Raw genomic sequence first — 17,390 nt, 5'->3', positions numbered from 1 at the left:
GAGAGAGAGAGAGAGAGAGAGAGAGAGAGAGAGAGAGAGAGAGAGAGAGAGAGAGAGGGAGAGAGAGATGGAGTTGGCAGTGCCACGGCATTTAGGCGTTCTGAAGAGAGAGAGAGAGAGAGAGAGAGAGAGAGAGAGAGAGAGAGAGAGAGAGAGAGAGAGAGAGAGAGAGAGAGAGAGAGAGAGAGAGAGAGAGAGAGAGAGAGAGGGAGAGAGATAAACACAGAAGAGGGGACTGAAATAGACTTGATCCAAAATGACAGGAAAGGACGCAGTCAGAGAGGGAAGGAAAAAATGAAGAAAGAAGAGGGTGGAAACAAACCATCCAAATGAGAGAAAAAGTGATGGAGAGAGAGAGAGAGAGAGAGAGAGAGAGAGATAGAAAGAGAGAAAGAGAGAAAGATGGAGTTGGCAGTGCGGCAGCATTCAGGCATTCTTCCCACACCACATGCTAGAGGCCTGGTACGCCTTGTGAATATAAACCAGTCAAGCCGGCCCCTATTGGCTCAGCAGAGCAACACTGCTCATCATATGGGCACACGCACTGACATTTCATTTTCATAAAACCCAGCCCAAGAGTCTACTGGACTGTAAATATAAGAGGGCCTCATTTAACGGTTTGTTCAAGGGATAATATGTTTTAACGGTAGAGGTCAAGGCTATATGGTTGGTATTGGAGGAAAGCAACATCCTGGAAGGAACAAACATAAGTTAAGCATTTAGTATAGTCTGCAGATAAGCTGAAGCGGACCCCAAAATAGTTTTGTAAACAAAGGGTGACAGTAAATGGTTTGTACAGAGCAATTCTATTACAGTCACTGGTGCAGTCAGAGTCACATGTATTAGTAAGTACCGTACAAGAGAGTATAACAAAAGCCTTTAAACAGGACAAAAAACGAAGATGACAAAGTCTTGTTAGTTGTAAATGCTTTCTTTTGACGTTGTGTTTTGGGCTATGTTGTTCCGCCGGGATGGGTCTGACTAGATTTGGCTTGTGTTGAGCGAACAGGCCTTACGTAATGGCCAGAGATCTGAATGGCTTTAGTCTTTGACCTCGGAACAAACAATTGCTGTCTGTTGCCGTGTAAATAATGAGATACAATGTAGCTCTGTTGTTTACAAGGATGCTTTTGGAGATGTATCGGGGCTGGTGGAGACATCCACTGGACGGCCTGGGTAACTGCAGAAGGGAGTGAGATAACTTTTGTTGGGGTGGAGATTAGAAACACAGTGTCCTTTTTGTTCCCATGTGTGGACTGGACGCATATTTGATTTGCCTCCATTATCCTCTCTCACACTGGTCTCTGCTCTTTGTGTGTGTGTGTGTGTGTGTGTGTGTGTGTGTGTGTGTGTGTGTGTGTGTGTGTGTGTGTGTGTGTGTGTGTGTGTGTGTGTGTGTGTGTGTGTGTGTGTGTGTGTGTGTGTGTGTGTGTGTGTGTGTGTGTGTGTGTGTGTGTGTGTGTCCATCCCTCAGAGTAACTACCTTGTGTTTATGGCCGAGTTGTTCTGGTGGTTCGAAGTGGTAAAGCCTTCCTTTGTACAGCCCCGATCCTTTGACACCAAAGGTGAGCAGGTCCAGCTGAATTACATCATTTTCTTTTTTTCTATTTGTTTGTGTCTATGTGCTGCATGCATCTGTGTTTCCCTCTCTCTCCCTCTCTCTCTCCCTCTCTCTCTCTCTCTCTCTCTCTCTCTCTCTGTAGTCTGTCTGTCTGTCTGTCTGTGTTTCTGCATATCTGTGTGAGGAAATGTGCGTGAGTCTGTTTGTTTTGTCCATTTCAGCCAAATGTTTTGTTTTGTTTTTACTTGGTAGTTCCAGAGCCACCACGGTCATCAACTAAAATGGCTCCCATTTCCAAAAACAAGCCTAACTTCCTGGAGAGATCATGCAGTCCAGAGCAGACAAGGTGTGTATGTTTATTGTTCACTTACAAAGTGTCAAAATTATGTATCAGCCCATAATATAACGTATTAGCATACCTGTGAGCTGTATCTCCCTAATGTTCCCTTTTGTTTAAACCTCTTGCAGCTCACAACCAAATTCTTCAGGTGAGTGAACAGCTATTTATGAAGCTACTTTCCTCCAAATATATTTGCATATAGTAATGTGTGTTTTGCAGTTTTAGAATGAGATGTGAAGACTTTGACTTTTTGGACTTGAGAGATTTACTTGGCTTGGTCACATTTCCACAGCTATGATGAAGCGTTCCTCTTCCATGTCGTATGTGGACGGTGTGGGAACATGGCCAAAAGAAAAGAGGTGAGAGACACAGATAGAAATACATAATCAGAAATCTCTATATATGACGTTCATTATATCTTGAGGTTATATTAGCTGTTCAAGTTATTTTGTCTGAAACAAAAGAACTTGAACAGTTAATAATCGGCAATTGCTAAATGAGTCGGTACAGAAAAATGTGAGCCTAGCCCAAAGTGCATTATTTGTTGGGAAATGAAAATACAGTCAATGCATTGTGTTTATGAGTAAAACAGACATCTTGGATATTATAGAGTAGAGTAAAGTGTACTTTATTGCTCCCAGGGGGAAATTTGCTGCCTAGATCTTTGATTGGTGTTGTGTTAAAAAAAAAATCCTTCAACCCTCCTCTTCATCTTCCTCATCTCATCACTAGATCGTCAGCTCACGGCATTTCCTTCGAGATCCCCTTTGATGACGAGGTGACGCCGGTCATCCCGGGGTCGTCGTCGGGTCGCGGCATGGCCCGCTCGGCCAGCACAGAGGGCCTGGGCTTCAAGGTGCACCATGCCAACCGCAACATGCGGCGGAACCTCTCCTTCCAGCCAATCAACGGCCAGGAGGGTTACATACAGGAAGAGGACAGTGATGAGTTCTCAGAGGCCAACAGGCGCGCCGGAAGACCACGCAGCAGGAGTGATGCAAAGTAAATACATTTTAGAGCAGTGCCCCTCCTTAGCATTGCCAACTAAAATAGACTAATGATCCCCAATTGAATCATTATGATTAATTATAATACAATAGTGTCATAGTGATACGATTGTGCCGATACAGGAAGAGAATGGGAGAAAGGGATAAGGTAGTAATGACCTGGGGTGAGTTTCTCAAAATAGAAGTTGTTAGCCTGTTACCAACTTTGGTAGTTGTCAATGGGAAAATGCATTGAAAACGACAAAGTAGCTGATGTAGTAAGCAACTTTGGTTTTGAGAAATTCACCCCTGGGTTGGACTCAAACCTTGGTCCCCATGGGCAATTCCTCATTGCATAGTATAGATGCATTAACGCAGTGCACCACAGCCCCCTGCAAAAGTGATGCACAGTAAGACGCAGTGGTGTAGTCTACATAGAACGGACGCGTCGTCGCATACCCACCAGAAAACGGCAGGTATTTCCGTAGACCCACCCAAAGTTGCCAACTGTTCCGTATGCCCCCCTTAAAATGTATTTAGTAGCCTATTTAGAATGGCACAGCCACGTTTCATTAACGGCAACTCCTCAAAAGAGAATGCTGTAATTGACAAATGATCATTTTCCCAACTCCATGTTGTTGTTTTCCTCCCAGGTATTCCAATGGCTTGTTGCCAGAGAGCCCCGGCCACCCGCAGGCCACCACCCCCAGCATAGAGGAGGCCCTAAAAATCATCCACGCCACAGAGCAGAGCCACAGCCACAGCAGCCTGCCCACTACCAGTGCCGGCGAGAGCAGCTTCTTCCTGCACGGCCGAGAAATACCGGACCTCTCCACAAGCAACATCCCCCACCACCACCACCACCACGACAACGGTAATGACGACGACAACAGCCAGCCTGGTGATGGGATCAGCTGCTGCACGGTGCGGGCGGAGGACGCTGACCTCAACTCGACGTCCACGGAGGTGGACACGGGCATCCACGTGCGGACCGAGGACATCCAGGACGGACAGGACGAGGACTCGTCTCTCAAGGACTACTCGGATATGGACCAGGACTACGAGGTAGAGTGATAGATAGATTGATTGATAGATAGATAGATAGATAGATAGATAGATAGATAGATAGATAGATAGATAGATAGATAGATAGATAGATAGATAGATAGATAGATAGATAGATAGATAGATAGATAGATAGATAGATAGATAGATGAGCTATTCAGTCTTACAGTTGTCTTATTTAACATGGATATACTAGTAGGTATGAATGATCTGCGGGCTCTGTTTGTCAGAAATGAAGGCATCCTTAACCTCCTATGATTATGAATATGAATATGAATATACCTTTTATTGCCCCAGGGGCAACAACTCATATGCTTGATGTAAGGGGTGTGAGAGATCCTCACATATAGTATTTGCCTTCTTTATCACCCCTTGTTTCAACAGGTGCGCTCCTGCCCGCTGCCAGACTCCTCCGCCAGCCCGTCCATGAGCCTGATAGGCGCTCGCTCGCTCGGCTGCGGGAGCCCGGCGTCGTCCTCGGGCTCCGGCGGCGCCGTGCGCATGACCAGCTTCGCCGAGCAGAAGTTCCGGAAGCGGAACCAGGCGGAGGGCCGGAATAGCGGCAGCGGTAGCAACACTCCAGAGAGCTCCGAGCTTAACATGCCGAACGCGACATCCACAACAACAGCGGCACACAGTAGGTCTTAGTGTGTGTGTGTGTGTGTGTGTGTGTGTGTATGTGTGTGTGTGGTGGGGGGTCTTTTTATGAAGCATCACATTCTATTTTTTCCCTGAGAAGAGTGTTCGCTGAGAAGAGTGTGTGCAATATGTTTGGTTTGCATGATTATTTTGGACGAATGTTTGATGGTTGGTAGGGGCAAGATTAAGAACTACACTAACAGCAGTTGGCTGTTTACGTTTTACATGTCTCCTTGTTTAGTTTACACATGTTCCATTTGTCTGTCTGCTGTGCTGTTTTTGGTGTTACATCACACTCTCATGTCCAAACAGAATGTCTCTCTTGAAGAGACAATAGCTATGTTTACATGATGGTTTTAGTTCCGAATTATTAATTCAGAATAAACTTAATTCCGGTTCAAGTGTTTACATTAGGTTTTTTAAAACGGAATTAAGTTTTATTTTTAATGAAATGGGGTTCATTCGGAATTAAATGTCCCATGTAAACATACTGAATAAAGGCTTATCTTATTTTATCTTATCTTATCTTATCTTATCTTATCTTATCTTATCTTATCTTATCTTATCTTGTCTTATCTCGTCTTAACAGCATCTGTGGCGGCAACGTTGCCAGCTGCAGTGGGCAGAGCCGTGATGACGCCCATTGAGACTCGTAGCCCCGCCCACCTGACGTCCCCACGCGACCCGGGCCACATCCTGGCCTCGGAGATGGTGCACCTGAAGATGAAGCTGGAGGAGAAGCGGCGCGCCATCGAGGCGCAGAAGAAGAAGGTCGAGGCGGCGTTCACGCGCCACCGCCAGCGCATGGGGCGCACAGCGTTCCTCAACGTCGTCCGGCGTAAAGGCGGCTCCACGTCCCCATCTCCCGTCACCGAAACGCCCAGCAGCACCCCGAACTTCGCCAAGCCCCCTTCCCCGTCCCCGTCGGCAGCTGTCGCCGCTGACCCCGCCTCGGCTCATGTGACGCCGACCCCCGGCAGCGGGGCTGGCGGCGATGGGGCGGGGCTGGAGCGCTGCAAGCCGGACGGGGCGGCGCCCAAGTCTCCCGTGGAGGACGGCGCGGCGGAAGTGGACCTGACGGAGTACACGCGCACCATCGAGCGGCTCAACACCTCGCTCGGCTTCCTGCAGACGGAGATGCAGCGGTTGGCGCGGCAACAAGAGACCATCATGCAGATGCGCGACACGCAGTCCTGGGTTATCTCGCCGCCCTCGCACCCGCCACAACCGTCGCCGCAGAAGACATTTCTACGGGAGCTGCGCAGCAGCAGCGTGACGGGGCGCGGTGGAGGCTCCGTGGGTTCGCTGTCGCCCATCCTGTCCTCCTCGGCTACCGGAGGAGGGGGTGGCGGGGGTACCGGGTCACCCCGCACCACGCACCGATCCCCGAGCACCATCAAGAGGAAGTCGGCGTCCTTCCACGCCAGGACCCCGCGCACGCCGCGGCCCAGCGAGCTCAAGATCACGCCCTTCAGTCGCATGCTCAACACGCCGCAGTCGGTGGACAGCCTGCCGCGGCTTCGCCGGTTCTCGCCCAGCACGACGCAGACGGCCTGCTTTGCGTACCTGGGCCACGACTCCAGGCCCACGTCTTCTGGAGCAGCCAGTGGAGAACAGGAGACCAAGGACAGCAGGGTGCAGGCAGGCCCGGACCAAGCCAAAGACAAGCCCCAGGGGGCGGACGCAGAGCCAGGGAAGAGCCAGGAAACGGCTCAAGCCGAGGGTGAGAAAACAACGACAAGGGAAAAGGAAGAGCAGAGGGAGAGAGGAGCGAAAGATGCAGGAAGGAAAGCAGCCGGCATCAGTAGCAACAGAACTGGGTCTGTTGGGGAGGTGCTGTGTCAGCCACTGTCGGAGGCATGTGTGGCGACGAAGACGACGGCTACCGTGACCACCAGCTCCAAGGGCCAGCAGGAGGCCCAGTCCAGGAAGGACCTGATTGAGGTTCCGCTGTCGGTTCTGAAGCCTTTGGATGGACAGATGGAGTGTGGCCTGGAGTCGGGCCCGGATGGAGAACCGGGACTGGAGAACCAAGACCAGAAGATGTGCTGCGGGTTCTTCTACAGGGTAAGTGTTACTCTGTCGTGCAGCAAAGCCAATCCGCGACCTTCCCCTTTTCGGGTCCCATGGATTGAAATGACAGCAGTGGAAACGTTGAGACAACAGTTCAGAGGAGTAGATGTGTGCACATCCCACCCGATGGGCCAGGTGCCGGACAATGAAGCGCAATAATCCAGTGAACGTGAATAGTGAAAAGTCTGCAAACACTCCTTGTCTTCTGCGTTATTTTAATGGTGAAAGCTCAACATTTCGACCTTCTGGTCTTAATCAGGCAAAGTGACAAAGCAGTGTTTGCGGACTTTCACTGGAACGTTGAGACAACAGCAACAAGATTACCGAGCAAGAACCTACAGTACCTCGACTAACCCAAAATATTACGTAACTCCCACCACATAATTGCCAACATTGTTTATCACGGGGGTTTGAGCAATGTGTGCTGCTTGCTGTTATGGGGACGGAGGACATCAGTAGAGCGTGCAGTGAAACGGCAAAATTGAATTTATTTGCAAATGAAGACGGGCAGTGCAGATGTAGGACAGAGCCAGAGCCAGCGAGAGGCAAGGAGGCGCAGTGTGATGGGATAGGACAGGAAGGCAAGGCAAGGCAAGGCAAGGCAAGTTTATTTATATAGCACATTTCATATACAGATGCAGTTCAATGTGCTTCACAAAAAATAAAAGTGAAATGAAATAAAGAAAACAAGAAAGAAAATTAAAACATTAAAATAGGACATTAAATAATTAGGATCAAATAAAACTAAAAACATTAAAATCAAAAGTTGATCACTTAGAGCTGCTTGGAAGCAATGTTCCCTCTAATTTTTCACGCGCCTGAGCATATGCACCAACTCCCTGAGCACTGTCTGAAGACATAGGCCTTCACGTGGGCTAGTTTTATAATAATCTTACCGTACCGCATCTGTAAGCTACCATAAAGCGAATCCATTGCCCATCAAGGTTGGTCTGCTTTTGCTTTTTTCTGCGTTTGGGGAGACAGACAAAGCGCTTCATGCATTATGGAAACATACTGAGCTGTGCCAGTCAGATTACACAGAACATACAGCCTTAGACTTACCAATATGGTCCACTGTTTGATTTATTTTTGTAAGGGTGATGATGGTTGCAGGTGTTTTGTATTATTATTATTACATTAATTAATATTATTATTTATTCATTTTAAATTGTACACAAACATGTGCACACATGCAGCATCAGAACAAAGACAAAGGCAGCTTCGGAATACACATAGGCAAAGGCATTAAACATTGAGCTTAACATATGTTATATTCAGATTTATGAGCATTTATTCCTTGTTAAAGTAGTCCTGGTTATAAACCAGATGATGTGATTGGCTGTGATGTGATTGGTCATAACCAGGCCTGAGGGCAGCACCGCTGGCTCATGATGCTGTGACTGCCCTCTTTCTAACTAACCTACTGAGTAGCTCTGACCAGGGTTGCCAGATGTCTTTGATCAAATCCCGCCCAAAAGGTGCTCAAAAACCACCAAGAGGCACTAAATTCCGCCCAATTTCAACAAAATACATTGATTTCTGTGGGCATAAAACTGCAGAAAAAACGGCCAAATGGCCTGTTTTTACCCGTAGACGGCGGTAACCGCCCAATCTGGCAACACTGGCTCTGACTGGCATTGCCACATGATAGGCTATATACGCTATTGTCACGCCCTTGTAGGGGGAGCACGGGGGATCATAACATACTCTACTGTATACAGTTAGACTACTGGGTTTGAGCATTTGTCTCTGGCTAGTTGCATTGTAGATAGAACGAATATGAGAATAAGATTTAAAAAAAAAACGACTTTTGGTTGCCCTGAACTGAGTCTACTCTGGAAGCCGTGTTAAAAATAGTCTTGCAAATTGCAATGCAACTGCATGTAAGACTGCTGTGCTTGCTATTCCTAGCTGCCTCTGCATGCGCAGTATATACATGTACATATGACTCTGCTGTGTGGGCCATACGTACACAGTGCAGTAGCCCCTTAACGCATGCTGTAATAGTCACTGAAAAACTTCACTCCTACACTCTAGTATTACACCTCTATGACAGTACAAAGGGCCTTTAGTAATGCATTACAACTTTCTGCCATTCTTGTAACAGCTAAGTTATAACAGGGGCCATGCCTTGCAAGGTAAAAAAAAATCCTGTGCATGCTGTATAACCCTGCTGTTTGCTTGCTATTCCTAGCTGTTTTTGCCATACGTACGTTACGTACACTGACATGACACATAGCCTACTCATATGAAAGGCACAACAGTACATGCACACACAGTGCATTAAACACTGCTGTGCCTGCTATCCCCAGGACGACCAGCAGGGGGAGGAGGACATAGCCCAGAAGCGTGCTGCACTGCTGGAGAAGCGGCAGAGGAGGGAGAAGGAGACGCAGCAGAAGAAGCAGCAGCTGGAGGCCGAGCAGGAGCAGAAGAAGGAGGCAGCACGGTAACATAACAATGACACTCACAAAACATGTCAAGAAGACACATTCATTTTCTTTTGTTTCAATTCAGGCATGTAAAAGTTTTGTCCTTTTGAGGGTGAGAATCGCGCACATATAGGAACAAGTGTGTAAAAGAACCTGAAACGTAATAACTGCCCATAACGTAATAACTGCCCATAACGTAATAACTGCCCATAACGTAATAATTTGGCCCCATTTGGCTGACTTGGAGGTTTGGACTCCAAACAAAGTTATCTTCCTTTACCTGACATGGTTTGATGTTGGTTCTTTGGAAATTACACAGTCAATACATGTACAGAAAAAAACACCCAATATGTCTGAAATGAAAAGAAAGTGAATGACTTGATTCAATAAGAAGACACAATGAATGTACCTGTAGGCCTAATACATCTATTAAACTCACAAGCATCAAAATCACAGATAGCAGAGCATCTTTTACTCCCATGTTTTCTTTGGGATATATTATCTTTTGTACTCTAATAAATCCTACTCACAATCCATTGATTTCACTTTTTTTGGGAGACATTGTTCTTTGTATATACTCTTATATCTTATATCTTCTAATGAATGAATGAATGAATGAAACTTTATTGTCATTGTACAGGTACAACGAAATTGGTAAAGTGCAGATGCTCACGGTGCTTAAAAATCAACAAAGAACCTATATATATACTGTATAAAAATAATTAAGATTTTAAAAAGTCAGCTGTGCAAAATTAAGTGTGTAGATTGCTTTTGGATAAAAACTGTCTTTTAGCCTGTTTGTTTTTGTACCCAGAGCCCTGTAACGCCTGCCTGATGGCAGCAGCTCAAACAGTTTATGTCCAGTATGGTAGGGGTCTCTGATGATTTGCTTGGCTTTCTTTAGACAGCGACAGGAGAACAACTCCTCTAAAGAGGGCAGGGGACAGCTGGTGATCTTCTGAGCTGTGCTGACCACTCTCTGAAGAGCTCTTCTGTCCGCTGCTGTGCAGCTGGGATACCACACACATAAACAGTATGTTAGGATGCTCTCTATGGAGCTCCGGTAGAAGGCCACCAGTAGACTTTGGGGTAGATGGTTAGCCCGTAAGACCCTAAGGAAGTACAGTCTCTGTTGTGCCTTCTTGATGGTGGCAGTGGTGTTGGTGTTCCAAGTAAGGTCGTCCCTCAGATGCACGCCCAGGAAGCGGAAATCAGAGACCCTCTTCACACAGGCCCCATCGATGACCGGCGGTTGAATGTTAGCCTTTGTCCTCCTGTAGTGCACTATCAACTCCTTTGTTTTTGAGATGTTTAGGAACAGGTTATCCACTATTATCCACTGTTCCCAGTACCAGAGAAGGGCAGCATATTATACCAACACTGTTGTGGTTTTCTTGCCTGGCTCTGGCCCAACCTGTAGTTCTGCACAACTTCATGAGCTACACACAGAGAGAGGTCTGGTAGGAACCAGGCCAGTAGTTTTCTTCTTCAAGTACAATTGTCTTTCATTTGAACGACAGAGGGATAGGATAGGATGAGCCTTTATTGTCTCTTCTAGAGAGAAATTCGATTTGGGCACAGAGAGGCAGTTGAAAGAGTTTCCAACAGACAGTTGAAAAAGTAGGCCTTCACAATGGCAATAGAGCTTCAAAAGATGAACTCTGGTTATTAAAAGATTCAGTGTTTCGATCTCCCATGCCTGAGTCCTGAGGAGGATCAAGGGTGATCAAAACGTTGCATCTTAAGTTAATGTTTTGGAGATCAATAGGCAGATGTGAGGAAAACCTTCTCCGTGACCTTGTAAAGGACATACCAGAGTGACATTGACAGGACCAGGCGTGTAAACATCAAAAGCATTCAGAAGTGTCTTAAATGAGACACTGACCCGATTTTGTAAAAGTGAAAAACATATCTCCCACTCCCATTGATATTAACTTTTAGAACTCCAAAAAGGAATGTGACTTATGTGAGGAATTTGGTCCACATTCCCTGATAGTGTCTGTATTTGTTCAGGTGTTGCAATAATTTTTGCACTAAGACAGGTAGTTTTTTTCTTCGTAGCTTCTGCTCGGTGAGAGACATCACGTTTGAGTCACAGCTCCAGTTTTTTTAGGCCCCATGACTCATACACCGCACCAGCACCACTGGCTGAAGCTGCTGTAAGGTCACACAGCTATAATTAGATGACTGACACCTCGCCTCAAACATCACATTCCCAATTACATTACATTACATTACACTTAACTGCCGCTTTCATCCAAAGCGACCAAAGTGACAGTGATTTTTTACAGGGTATTGGTTATGGTCCCTGGATGGCGTTAGGTGCCTTGCTCAAGGGCACTTCAGCCAAAGATTATTTTAACTCTAATTCATAATTTTAATTCATAATAGACCATCTCTGCTTTGGCCATGGAGTGTGGAATGGAGTGGAATGGTGGGATTCGAACCGGCAACTCTCTAAAGTACCTAAGCCATGGCCGCTGACTTAATGGTTAACATAATTCTATAAATTTGTTAGTAAGAGTACACACTTATAAGGCCAATACATGTTTTACTTTTCCTGTGAATATTAAATTAGAATTTAGCAATATTAACGGACAAACAATATTTAGCATTTGGAATATGAGGGGTGGGGGTCGCAAGAATATTCTTAGATGCAAAAGGGGGCCCCGGTAGTGAAAGTTTGGTCTCCACCTCTGTCATAATGTATAACTTCCACTCTGTCTCTATTCCATTGCACGACTTTTGTAGAAATCACCCATGTAGCCTAAATAATATGGCAGTGTCAGTCAGAGCTACTCAGTAGGTTACCGTTAGAAAGAGGGCAGTCACAGCGGCATGAGCCAGCGGTGCTGCCCTCAGGCCTCGATATGACTAGTCACATCACAGCCCATTGACTTGAATATTAGGGGACACTGTGGTTCTGTAGAACTCAATTCAACAGTTGTGAAGCAACCGCGACTGATCTGCGAGGATTCTTCCGCCCTAAATGTCCACATTCGTTGCTTAGCAACACTGACAATGAGCGCTGATAGGACGGTGGTTGCGTTTGACTGTCAATCAAAAGAATTCTAAAAGAGTCCTAACTGTCAATCAAATCAAGTAATAATGCTCATTGATCATTTAAACCATTTAAATAGTTCTCTGAAATAAAGGGTCAACCCCCCCAAAAATATTTGGCTGATTTGAAACGGTCATTAAACTATCGTTTGCCCAAAATAGAGTAGACTCGGCAAGAATTAGCAAGGAGATGCATTGGTTCAAGTCTCCCATAGAGATGAATGGCAGTCTACGATCTTCTTCCGGTTTCCGGGTCTAGTCCCACCCCCCGCCGTTGCTTCACTACAGAATAGAACCCACGGTGTCCCCTCTATTTAGTGCGATTGGTGTCACAGCCAGAGATGTACAGGATCCAAGATCCAGTTCCGGATCCGGCAGGATAATAGGGTTTTTCAGACTATCCGGATCCGGCAGGATCTTAAGCAGTGGATCCAGTATCCGGCAGTTTCCTAAAAATCAGGATATGGGGCATCTCTACTTTTTACGTAGCCTAGGCTTTTCAGTCAGTCTTTCACAACCCCAATCGCTGCATGGAGTGAAAGCCCTTTGGAAGCGGCCGTTGAAGGCAGTGTGGCAGTAAGCCAATCGGTCTTAAAAATAGTTTGCGCCAACGTAATAAAAAGGGCCCACGTGTGCGAGTTGGCTATGTGTTTCAACTCTTTCGTAGGATCCGGTATCCAGTTCCGGATCCGGCAGGATCTTAAGCAGTGGATCCGGTATCCGGCAGGATCCTAAAAATCAGGATCCGGTGCATCTCTGGTCACAGCCCATCACATCATGTGTCTGTATTCCAGGGTGAAGGCAGAGGAGGAGCGTGTGAAGCGTGAGGACGAGAAGGCACGTAGGGAGTACATCAAAAACGAGTACATGCGCAGGAAGCAGCTCAAGCTGATGGAGGACATGGACAGTGTCATCAAGCCCCGTCCCGCCAGCATCAAGAAGAAGCAGCGGCCCAAGTCTATGCACCGGGACATCATGGAGTCCCCGAAGCCGCCCGTCAAGGCCACAGGTAAGAGACTGTACAAGGGAGCGGACAGAGTTGGGTCCTCCTTATATTATATGAATTGGGTGGGGGCCCTGGGCCCAGCAAAGCGGTCAGTTGTCCTAGGGAGGGTGGGGGCCCAGAATCAGGTCATCAATATATTATATAAATTGGGGCCCTTTCAGATGACTTTGCCCTTGGTCTGTGCATAGATGTCCTTTTACATTTCAAGCAACCTACAGGTATTTACAGGGTATTGGTTACTGTCCCTGGAGCAGTGTGGGGTTAGGTGCCTTGCTCAAGGGCACCTCAGCCAGGAAGTGCAGTAGTGAAAGGGTGTTTGTTTTGTTCGGGTTTTTTTTTTTTTTTTTTTGGGGGGGGGGCATACATTTGGGATGTCAGGTCATCTTAGTCATTCTCCGTTTCATGTTGTTTTGTGATGTGGAAGTAATGGTGCCTCTGACTATTTTTAAGTCTGAGTATTTTTCCAGACTGTGCTCCACACACATGGCTGAGCAAAAGAAATGTTATCTGGCAGAACATGACTCAGTCTCTGTCTCAGACAGAGTGTTTTAAGGACAACAGAATGTTGTCTTCTTGTAATAAATGAGCCACCAGTGCTTTTTGAATCTGATTTAATATTACGAATTTTGTGGCAAGAAAGCAAGCATTTGAATGTGTAAGTATCCCATGTACTGTACGTATGACTGGTCAATTCACCATTTGTGTGTGTGTGTGTGTGTGTGTGTGTGTGTGTGTGTGTGTGTGTGTGTGCGCGTGTGCGCACGTGTGTGCGTGTGTGTGTGTGTGTGTGTGTGTTGTTTAGGGTCACGGCCACGTGGATATTCAGTATCCAGCCTGTCTCTCGCATCCTTGAACCTGGCAGACAACGAGAGTGTCCAGTCTGATAAGAGAACTCCACGGTAAATGCCTTTATCTACAAAGGCCTCTATTTTCTATGCAATTTTTCTTTTCTTAACCCCTCGCGCATAGCCTATGTTATAACCTAATTGTCAACAAAAGTGTCTTAATCTGTTAAGGCTCCTGGAAATGTCACAGCAATGTTGTTATGATGTAGTTGAGTCTTTCCAGCAATGAGTGAACAGGACTGCCAGCGAGCCCATCTTCACAAAGAGGCTACACAATTTGCACAGTGTACAACCCTAATGGCATGCATTTCTGTCAAGCTTCACCTGAATTTCTAAGTGTCTTCTAAATGTCTTAAATTCTGTCTGTTTTTTGCAATCCCCCTTTTTCTACCCCCCTCTGACTGACTTGCAACTCTTAGAAGCAGTAAATTGTCTGCTGGCAATTTAAGCTTCTTTCTGAATTCTCCCAAAGTGAGAAAGGGAAGGTTAGTCTCTCTAGCAAAGAAGAGTCACCTCATTATCGTCACCTTTCATTCAAAAACAAGTTAAATATTTTTTTCTAGTTGTTGTTCTTGATTTTGTCGTTTTGCTTTATTGATACTGCAGTGCACAGACATTTCAGTCGCTTTAGTGTTATTACAGTGAGGTAACTCCACCTTGACTATGTAGAAGTAATAGAGAAAACACTGATAAGAGCCAATAGTTAGCCATTAATAAAGTATTCGCTTGCAAAACACAAGCCTTTTGAACTTGCGACCATTTGATGAGAAATGTATATTTTAAAACAGCATTTATGAACAGCTTCATCATGCTGCTGAACAAAATACTGTCAATTTAACCACCAGTTACCCTAAAACAGAGCAACATCGAACACACAATGCTTCACATAAACAGAAAATGTTACTTTTATTACAGCTTTTAGAATCTGTTGTGCTTTTTTAAGTTGTCAGCTCAGCTTCCATGCTTCTGCTTATTGTCGAGCATTTGGCCTATTTTACACTGCTTACCTAGCAGGTGGCAGGTGGCAGCTGCTTTCCCTGTTGATTTTCATCTCAGCGTCCATGGCAACAGGTAGGAAGGAGCAATGCAAGTCATGCTGGCCTACCTGAGATGCACACGTTTGTGCTACTGCCTAGAGGGCCGAACCCATTTAAATGAATGGAAATCAAGATGCTTTGCAGTTGTTGTCACACGCACTCATTTCAAGCAGTGTAAAAACAGCTCTAAATGTGCTGCTGCTACGTCCACAGTCTGCTTCCACTCTGCCATACAATGGCAAAGTGCTGTAACTACAGCAACATTTGAGAAAAATGCATTTAAAGTTTTCACACTAGCCACCCAAACACATTCCTGATACAAGTGTGGATAATATCCCTTGTGTTTTTATTTTCTGAACCTGTTGTACCTGCAATGTTTGGCTGGCCCAGTATGAAAACTTTCAAGGCATTTTCCTCAGTTTCATCGTTGGTGTAGATACTGCACTTTGCCTTTGTAGGACAGCACAGCCTCGCTCTCCTGCTCTTCCACTCTCTTTACCTTCAAACACTTTCTGCAGTTACTGCTTATGCTTCAATCAGCCTCCACCTCCACTCCTAGTATAATGCAAATGAAGCTCAGCTCGTCTAAAAGATGTGTGTGTGTGTGTGTGTGCGCGTGTGTGTGTATGTGTGTGTGTGTGTGTGTGTGTGTGTGTGTGTGTGTGTGTGTGTGTGTGTGTGTGTGTGTGTGTGTGTGTGTGTGTGTGTGTGTGTGTGTGTGTGTGTGTGTGTGTGTGTGTGTGTGTGTGTGTGCGTGCGTGCGTGCCTGTGTGCGTGTGCGCTTACATGCGTGTGCGTATGTGTGTGTGCGCGCATGCGTGCATGTGTGTGTTTGTGTATAACTACATCTAGGCCGGACTCTGCAGAAGGCTACCTTTCTCCCTGCCAGTCTGTGAGTCGAAACGGAGAGAACTGGGAAAACGAGTCCACCACCTCGTCTGTGGCATCCAACACCGAGTACACAGGTACACAGATCTCAAATATTAATATCCATACAGGACTCATCATCATATGCCTGCCCAGCGGGCGCAGAGAAGAACCAATAGTGGTGTCAACAATAATATATTCGGCTATGCATCACAATGCGGGGCAGGACAATTCAATAATCGATTCAGCAAGTGCCATAATCGATGCAGCATATTTTTTCAAGTTTCAATTACTTCTGTGGATATTATTGGAGCAAATGAATGTTTAATTAAATGAAAGCACTTCAAATCATTGAAAACTGCAAGACTGACACAGAAAACAGCCAATAAAATGTTGTTCAGTATCTGACAGCTTCTATAGCCTCATGACTGATGAAAAATGTGCCTCTGCTTTCAGTAGAAAATGTAATGCATTGCAATGCATCGTAGGATCGAAATGAATCGATTCGAATCGTGAGGGCAGTGCCAATACACACCACTAGCAACCAAGGACAGCATGCACACTGTGGTGTCTGTCTGTACATATTCACCCAGTTTATGACACTTCTTCTGCTGAACATATTCACCCAGTTTATGACACTTCTTCTGTTCCAGGGCCAAAGTTATACAAGGAGCCGAGTGCGAAGTCCAACAAATACATCATTCAGAATGCACTCGCTCACTGCTGCCTCGCTGGCAAGGTCAATGAAGGGCAGAAGAACAAGATACTGGAGGTATGCCATGTGTTGATACAAATAACACAGTTTTGCATGATACCCTACATGATACGTTCTGACCTTGTGTTGCCACTGATGTTTGGTGTCTCTCGATAGTCACACCTGAAATGTTATGTAAATGAGTGGACATACTTTTTTTTAATCCCGAAAGAGGAATGTTGATGCTACCAAAAGATTTGTTTTTGGATACACTGTAAATTATGCAGTGTTAATTCATGAGTACTCATGGTACTCATGTGCTACCGCCCACACTCTAGAGGATATTAAATGGACTTTCTAAGTGTAAGTGTAAGTGCAAATTATTATAGAGCATTGTAGAAAGTGTGTGTAAGTGCACCATAAGGACATAAAGTATGCTGATGCTCTCAGGGATCCAACTCTCACAAATGTCACAGTGGACCATCTTATAAAAACAATCAGATTTGTAGGTGAATGAAAATGTGTTGATCAAAGTTGGGTGGTGGGATGTGGTTAAACATGTAATGATCTGGTATGTGATGCTGTTGTCTTTTGTAGGGGTCGACCGATACAGGTTTTTTAATGGCCGATGCGATACAGATTTTTTTTCATCACCCTTGGCCGATACCCGATTTCCGATACCCGATATTTGGGGCCGATATGGGTTAAAAAAAAGAAAAAAAAGACAAATATTCCAGATCCCAAGTTGAAAATAAACATTTATTTAACATTATCAATTTAAGGTA

At 45.6% G+C, this 17,390-nt stretch overlaps 1 protein-coding gene across 1 annotated transcript in view; it reads left to right on the top strand.

The window, feature by feature from the left end:
• The window catches only part of camsap2b (calmodulin regulated spectrin-associated protein family, member 2b), a 75,305-nt gene that overhangs the window by 56,331 nt on the left and 1,584 nt on the right, over positions 1-17,390 (top strand). The window contains exons 7-19 of the mRNA XM_063218593.1: positions 1,475-1,565; positions 1,814-1,907; positions 2,030-2,049; positions 2,194-2,260; positions 2,634-2,903; positions 3,541-3,952; positions 4,337-4,589; positions 5,181-6,658; positions 8,977-9,113; positions 12,951-13,165; positions 13,965-14,061; positions 15,897-16,009; positions 16,565-16,683. Of these exons, the coding sequence (XP_063074663.1) occupies positions 1,475-1,565; positions 1,814-1,907; positions 2,030-2,049; positions 2,194-2,260; positions 2,634-2,903; positions 3,541-3,952; positions 4,337-4,589; positions 5,181-6,658; positions 8,977-9,113; positions 12,951-13,165; positions 13,965-14,061; positions 15,897-16,009; positions 16,565-16,683 (3,366 nt within the window). The remainder of the gene's footprint in view (positions 1-1,474; positions 1,566-1,813; positions 1,908-2,029; positions 2,050-2,193; positions 2,261-2,633; positions 2,904-3,540; positions 3,953-4,336; positions 4,590-5,180; positions 6,659-8,976; positions 9,114-12,950; positions 13,166-13,964; positions 14,062-15,896; positions 16,010-16,564; positions 16,684-17,390) is intronic.

The sequence above is a fragment of the Engraulis encrasicolus genome, chromosome 16 (assembly GCF_034702125.1).
Source record: "Engraulis encrasicolus isolate BLACKSEA-1 chromosome 16, IST_EnEncr_1.0, whole genome shotgun sequence".
In the NCBI taxonomy this organism is placed as follows: domain Eukaryota; kingdom Metazoa; phylum Chordata; class Actinopteri; order Clupeiformes; family Engraulidae; genus Engraulis; species Engraulis encrasicolus.
The sequence above is the reverse complement of the archived record's forward strand: the minus strand, read 5'-3'. Positions and strand labels throughout refer to the sequence as shown.